At 39.8% G+C, this 7,420-nt stretch overlaps 1 protein-coding gene across 1 annotated transcript; it reads right to left on the bottom strand.

Annotated features, from left to right (window-relative positions):
• Window positions 1–746: 746 nt before the first annotated feature.
• On the bottom strand, window positions 747–2,020 carry LOC120157367 (probable sugar phosphate/phosphate translocator At5g25400). Its single transcript, XM_039168515.1, has one exon. The coding sequence runs from the start codon at window positions 1,926–1,928 to the stop codon at window positions 897–899; it is 1,032 nt and encodes a 343-aa protein (XP_039024446.1). The 5' UTR covers window positions 1,929–2,020; the 3' UTR covers window positions 747–896.
• Window positions 2,021–7,420: the final 5,400 nt, after the last annotated feature.

Genomic DNA, 7,420 nt, shown 5'->3' with positions numbered 1-7,420 from the left:
AGATTTCAGATCAGAAAATAGATGAGTTAAATGATTTTTGTTATTTTGAATATAGTTGGCATGTACTAATTGATTGAGTTAAATATGCTCTGATCGATTTTGGTTATTGTGGTCAAATTATGTGACTAAACTGCTTTTACTCTAAGGAAAGTTTTAAATTTTCTTTGAATTTTGTCAAGAGTCAAAGTTTGAAAAATCAAGGTGACACCTCGGACTCGTATCAGGGTCGGGTACGGGTTAGGGGTGTTACAGCACACCTCAAGATTTCGTCTAATTCGAGTGTGAGTGTTTGATACAGAGATATTTTTCACATGGATATGTTTGATTTCTCAAGTATCTGAAAGCTTATAATCCCATGCCTATGAATATACATTAAACATTAGTACAGAACAGATACTGCAATAAAAATTAAGAGCCACATACTACAATTCTACCTCTCAAATCACATTACTAAGTAAGAAAAACAAAGAAACCTGATGAGAATGAAGAAGCATATATGAATAAATAAGAATCAAAACTCCATCAATGGAAGGAGTACTTACAGAAATACTTGTAAACATCTGAAAGAGAAGACACAACAGAAATGAATAAATAAACGAAAGAACAAATAAAATAAAGGGAATGGGAGATTCTTCTTCCTCTCCTAGCATACATCAATTGGTGCAATAAAGCAACAGATGTGAATCCCACCCCCTCTTTATATTACTAAGAATGGCCCTAAGAGCAGCATACCAAAACTCAAATGCATCCAAAAGAGAAAAAGAACAAAAAACCCCTTTTGATCATCATCCAAACCACTCTTATCTCCATTTATAATCCTTATTAGCAACCCTCTCTTTCCATAATGTTCATCTGATCAATTGCCCATTTGTTCTAAATTAAGGGACTCTTCAGTCTCACTTATCATTCCCCTCACCTTGCTTTTCCTCCAACAACCTGTCAGCTTCAACATCAGCTTGTGCAAGTTTCTTCTCTGCTTCTTTGGCCTTCAAAGCCTGTAACTTTGCATGGTTATAGTAAGCAACACCAAGAAAAGCAAGACCATAACCGAACAAGTTAATCGGCGTCACCGTGTCCTTAATAACAGACCAAGAGAAGGCAATCAAAAGCCAGTCCTTTACAACACCAGCTACATTCATTGTCAAAGCAGAAGTCTTTCCAACGAGAAGGAAAACGGCAAGGTTCAGAGCAAAAGCACAGAAGGAATTGGTTCCGAATACAACGAAATCGAATTCGAAACTCGACGTCCGTTTTAAAACAGGGTACTCAACGAAAATCCAAGGCACCAACAAGAAAACCAAGCAGCACGGTGCAACATAATACAGAGAAGTGATGGGGTTCAAGGTGATGCCTTTAGAAGTAAGCAAGATTTGGATCATAACCAACCTGGTGGCCTCGAAGGCAACCGCACCGAGCTGAAGCATAACACCACATGTATCGAATCTAGCTTCACCATAAGCAGCGATGGCGACCCCAAAAGAGATGGACACCATGTTGATCATCGTGTCCGTCTTAAAGCTCTCTTTTTTGAAAAGAACGCCGATGGAATAAACGGCCACGGGCATCAAGGCCTTGAGCATCTGAATGAAGGAGACGGAGAGGTAGATGTAGGCGGAATTGGAGAGCCAGAGGCTGAGGGAATAGAGGGCGCCGATGGGGACGACGGAGGAGAGGTAAAGGTGTCGGGACATGGAAACGGGCTCGACGCATTTGAAGAGGTTGATGAGGAGGAAAGCGAGGGAGGCGCAAAAAGACATGTGGATCATCGTGAGGGAGATGGGGAAAGGCCAATTGTAGAGTTTCTTGTCGAGGATGTATTTGTTGTAGACGATGACGGTGAAGCTGAGGAAGATCCATATGGAGACGTAGGTGTATGAGAGGATGATGTTCTTGATGACATTGTCGCTCAAGGAACCAACTTTGCCCATTGTTGGTTTGTGGGAGGTGATGGGGAAATGGTGAATGTGAAGGAGAAGAAGAGGGTGAAGAAGAAGAAGGGGTCAGAGCGGATTGTGCGAGTGAGTTTGAAGAAAATGGAAAATAGAATTATGGTTTGAATCGAGACGTATAGGCAAAGATGATAGCTTTAGTTTTGTTGGTTTTTGGCAAAAGTCCCACATTGGTTGTGTATAAGGAGGAGGGGAAATTCTTTTGTTATAAATAAAGCCCTTCTCCTCCTTAGTTAATCATCCCACAAATATAAGCCTTCTTCTATTTTAAAGGCTATTTGTATTCTTTCTCTCTTTGTAATATTTCCTCTATTAGTGAAATATTTTGGTGTTCTCTTTTATGTCTATTTAATAGCTATTGTCGGGTATAGTTGTTGTCAATTATTGTCCTATTAAAATTACTTGTCTTGGTAATTCTGTCTAAGGAAAGTGGGTTTTAAGAGGGACCATTGTGACCCCTCCTCTTTCCTGGGAATCTACCTTGGGGTGATTTTTAGTACAATCGTTTTCACACTAGTCACCTAGATAATAGTTTTCACGGTGAATCTGTTATTGGTGGAAATTAACCCGAATTTCACAACAATTGGTATCAGCGCTCTTGGTTTATTTTAGTATGCTCTGTGGTTGCGGCTTAGGCTGATCTTCCACATCAGAAAAATTTCCTTGGGATAATTGACATTCTGCATTGGCAGCTATTAAATAGAATTTGTAGCAGAAATGGCAGACGCTTCTTCATCTTCAATTTTGGCAAGAAATGCTGTGACAAATGTTAGATTTGCAGTGGAGATTTTTGATGGCACCGGTCATTTCGGCATGTGGCAAAGCGAGGTTCTAGATGCCCTATTTCAGCAGGGTCTAGACATTGCTATTGAAGGAGAGAAACCAGATGATGTTGAGGAGAAAGAATGGAAGAGGATCAATAGAATGGCATGTGGTACTATTCGATCGTGTCTTTCTAGAGAGCAGAAGTATGCATTTTCTAAGGAAACTTCTGCAAGTAAATTGTGGAAGGCACTGGAGGAGAAATTTTTGAAGAAAAGCGGTCAGAACAAACTCTACATGAAAAAGAGACTGTTCCGCTTCAACTATGTACCAGGTACCACTATGAATGATCACATTACTAGCTTTAATCAGCTGGTGACTGATCTGATGAATATGGACGTGACTTTTGAAGACGAAGATCTGGCTCTCATGTTGATGGGATCACTTCCTGATGAGTTTGAGTATCTTGAAACTACTCTACTTCATGGGAAGGTTGATGTGTCTCTCAGTGAAGTAACTGCTGCCTTGTATAGTTATGAATTGAGAAAGAAAGACAAACAAGAAAACACAAGTGTCGAAGCAGAAGCTCTTGTTGTTAGAGGCCGTTCCAAGAGTCAGAATAAAGGAAGCAGAGGGAGATCGAAGTCAAAGTCCAGATTGAGCAAAGATGAATGTGCCTTTTGTCGAGAAAAAGGGCACTGGAAGAAAGAATGTCCCAGGCTAAAGAATAAAGGCAAACCTGAAAGGGGGAAGGCTGTCTCAGAATCAAATGTGGTCGAGTATGATGATGGAGATTCAGATTTCGCATTCGCTGCTACGCCATCAACCAGCTGTTCCAGTTCATGGCTGTTAGATTCAGCTTGTAGCCACCATATGACCCCCAATAGAGAATGGTTCTTTGATTTTAAAGAACTAAAAGGTGAAATTGTCTACACAGCAAATAATTCCCCTCTTGACACACTTGGGATTGGTTCAATTCGCTTGAGGAATCAGGATGGATCAATCAGAACCTTAACAGGTGTCCATTATGTACCAGATTTAATGAGAAATCTCATCTCTGTGGGAACCTTAGAGTCAAAAGGTTTAGAAGTGAGGGCAAAAGATGGGATTATGAGGATTATCTCTGGTGCACTGGTGATAATGAAGGGAATCCGAAAAAGAAACAATGTGTATTACTTTCTGGGTAGTACAATTGTTGGGACAGCAGCAGTGGCAGCTTCTACTGATGAACAGGAGTCAGAAGCAACCAGGTTATGGCATATGCGCTTGGGGCATGTTGGTGAAAAATCCTTGAAATTACTGATAGATCAAGGATTATTGAAGGGTGCTCGGGCTTGCAAATTAGCTTTTTGTGAGCATTGCATCAAAGGGAAGAAGACGAGGGTGAAATTTGGAACAGCAATCCATGATACTAAAGGTATTTTGGATTATGTTCATTCAGATGTATGGGGGCCTTCCAAGACAACTTCATTGGGAGGAACACACTATTATGTCACCTTTGTTGATGATTTTTCCCGGAGAGTTTGGGTGTATCCAATGAAGACAAAGGACGAGGTGCTAGGATTTTTCCTTAAATGGAAAAAGATGATGGAGACTCAAACAGGCAGAAAAATCAAACGTCTCCGTACAGACAATGGTGGAGAGTACAAAAATGATCCATTTCTGAAAGTCTGTGAAGAGGAAGGTATTGTTAGGCACTTCACTGTCAGAGGTACACCACAACAGAATGGAGTGGCAGAGCGTATGAACCGGACATTAGTGGAGAAGGTTCGGTGTATGTTGTCTAATGCTGGGTTAGGCAAAGAATTTTGGGCTGAGGCTTTGGTCTATGCTTGTCACCTTGTCAACCGCTTACCATCGACTGCTATTGGTGGTAAAACACCATTAGAGAAATGGTTTGGAGTACCTGCTACAGATTATGATTCCTTACATGTGTTTGGTTCCACTGCATACTACCATGTTAAGGAGTCAAAGCTGGATCCAAGAGCAAAGAAGGCGATTTTTATGGGGATCACCTCTGGTGTGAAAGGCTATCGTCTTTGGTGTCCAGAAACAAAGAAAATAATCTTCAGTAGGGATGTTACCTTTGATGAATCTACCATGTTGAGAAAGGTGACTTCAGAAAAATTGGAGCAGACAGATGGAACTCCCAAAAAGGTGGAGTTTGAAGGAAGCAAATTTGTCCCAACCAGTAAAGAAAATGATGTTGACTCTCCTATGGTAGAAGAAGAGTCAGATGAAGAAGAGGTTCAAACCCAAGAACCTCCACAGCAACATGAATCAATTGCACTCAGAAAGGGAAAGAGGACCATTAGACAACCTGCTCGTTATGCTGATATGGTCTTTTACATCACCAATTGCAATTGATGACGTTCCTGCCACTTTTAATGAAGCAGTTCAAAGTTCAGAACATAAAAAGTGGAGGATTGCCATGAATGAAGAAATACAATCCCTTCAAAAGAATCAGACGTGGAAACTAGCTAGTCTTCCCAAGGGAAAGAAGGCAATTGGGTGCAAGTGGGTATATGCAAAGAAAGATGGATTTCCTGACAAGAATAACATCCGCTACAAAGCAAGATTGGTGGCTAAAGGCTACGCTCAAACGGAGGGAGTTGATTATAATGAAGTATTTTCTCCAGTTGTAAAACATTCCTCCATCAGAATTTTGTTGGCTTTGGTAGCGCAGTTGGATTTGGAACTAGTTCAGATGGATGTAAAAACTGCTTTTTTACATGGAGACTTGGATGAGGAAATCTACATGACTCAGCCAGATGGATTCAAAGTTGCTGAAAAAGAAGAGATGGTGTGCAAATTAGAAAAATCGTTGTACGGATTGAAGCAATCTCCAAGGCAGTGGTACAAGCGATTTGACAAGTTTATGATAGGGCAGAAGTACACAAGAAGCAAATATGATCATTGTGTGTATTTACGTGAGCTAGAAGACGGATCCTATATATATCTTCTTCTTTATGTTGATGATATGCTGATAGCTTCCAGGAGTCAGACAGAAATTGTGAAACTAAAGACTCAATTGAACAGGGAGTTTGAGATGAAGGATCTTGGTGAAGCGAAGAAGATTCTAGGCATGGAGATATCAAGGGATAAGAAATTGGGGAGGCTTTGTTTGTCTCAGAAAGAATATCTGAGGAAGGTACTAAAACGTTTTGGCATAAATGAGATGTCAAAACCAGTTAGTACACCTCTTGCTCCTCATTTCAAGCTCGGTGCATCCATGTCACCTAAGGATGATGCAGAACGGGAATACATGTCAAAGGTTCCGTATGCAAGTGCTGTTGGTAGCTTGATGTATGCAATGGTGTGTACGAGACCTGATATTTCACAGGCAATTGGGGTTGTGAGCAGGTATATGCATGATCCTGGAAAGGAGCATTGGCAAGCTGTGAAATGGATTCTGCGGTATATTCTGAACACCGTAGATGTTGGTTTGGTCTTTCAGCAGGACAAACAAGATGGTCAGTGTGTAGTTGGGTATTGTGATTCAGACTATGCAGGTGATTTGGACAAGCGTCGATCAACTACTGGTTATGTGTTTACATTTGCAAAGGCACCAGTCAGTTGGAAGTCCACCTTACAGTCAACAGTGGCTTTGTCTACTACAGAGGCAGAGTATATGGCAGTTACAGAGGCTGTGAAGGAGGCAATTTGGCTTCAAGGGTTGCTTGGTGAATTGGGAATGGAACAAAAGCACATCAAAGTGCACTGTGATAGTCAGAGTGCTATTCATTTAGCAAAGAACCAGGTTTACCATGCAAGGACGAAGCACATCGATGTTCGATATCACTTTGTACGAGAGATTCTAGAAGAAGGTGGAGTCATAATCCAGAAGATTCGGACCACTGAGAATCCTGCTGATATGTTGACAAAAGTGGTAACTGCGGTCAAGTTTAAACATTGTTTAGATTTGGTCAATATTGTTACAAATTAAAAGATTGTTTTTTTTTAGAGATGTGTGTGGAATTTGCCAAGGTGGAGATTTGTTGGTTTTTGGCAAAAGTCCCACATTGGTTGTGTATAAGGAGGAGGGGAAATTCTTTTGTTATAAATAAAGCCCTTCTCCTCCTTAGTTAATCATCCCACAAATATAAGCCTTCTTCTATTTTAAAGGCTATTTGTATTCTTTCTCTCTTTGTAATATTTCCTCTATTAGTGAAATATTTTGGTGTTCTCTTTTATGTCTATTTAATAGCTATTGTCGGGTATAGTTGTTGTCAATTATTGTCCTATTAAAATTACTTGTCTTGGTAATTCTGTCTAAGGAAAGTGGGTTTTAAGAGGGACCATTGTGACCCCTCCTCTTTCCTGGGAATCTACCTTGGGGTGATTTTTAGTACAATCGTTTTCACACTAGTCACCTAGATAATAGTTTTCACGGTGAATCTGTTATTGGTGGAAATTAACCCGAATTTCACAACAAGTTTGGTGGAAATAGACCATCTCTTCTTGGGCTTTTTCCCATGTTTCTTTCATGGGTTTATATATAGGGTAAATACATATTTAGTAATTAAACTATCAGTTTTAGTATTTAAATTTTTATTCTTTTCAAAACCATGTTTAATATTTAGTTTTCATTTCATTTTAGTACTCACTGTTAAAAACTTAACGTGTTTAGTACCTAAATTATCAGTTTTAGTCTATTTTAATACCTAAATATTTATTTTTTTTCAAAACTTAACGTTAAATTTTGAACA

The sequence above is a fragment of the Hibiscus syriacus genome, unplaced genomic scaffold (genome assembly GCF_006381635.1).
Source record: "Hibiscus syriacus cultivar Baekdansim isolate YM2019G1 unplaced genomic scaffold, ASM638163v2 tig00111248_pilon, whole genome shotgun sequence".
NCBI lineage: Eukaryota > Viridiplantae > Streptophyta > Magnoliopsida > Malvales > Malvaceae > Hibiscus > Hibiscus syriacus.
The sequence above is the reverse complement of the archived record's forward strand: the minus strand, read 5'-3'. Positions and strand labels throughout refer to the sequence as shown.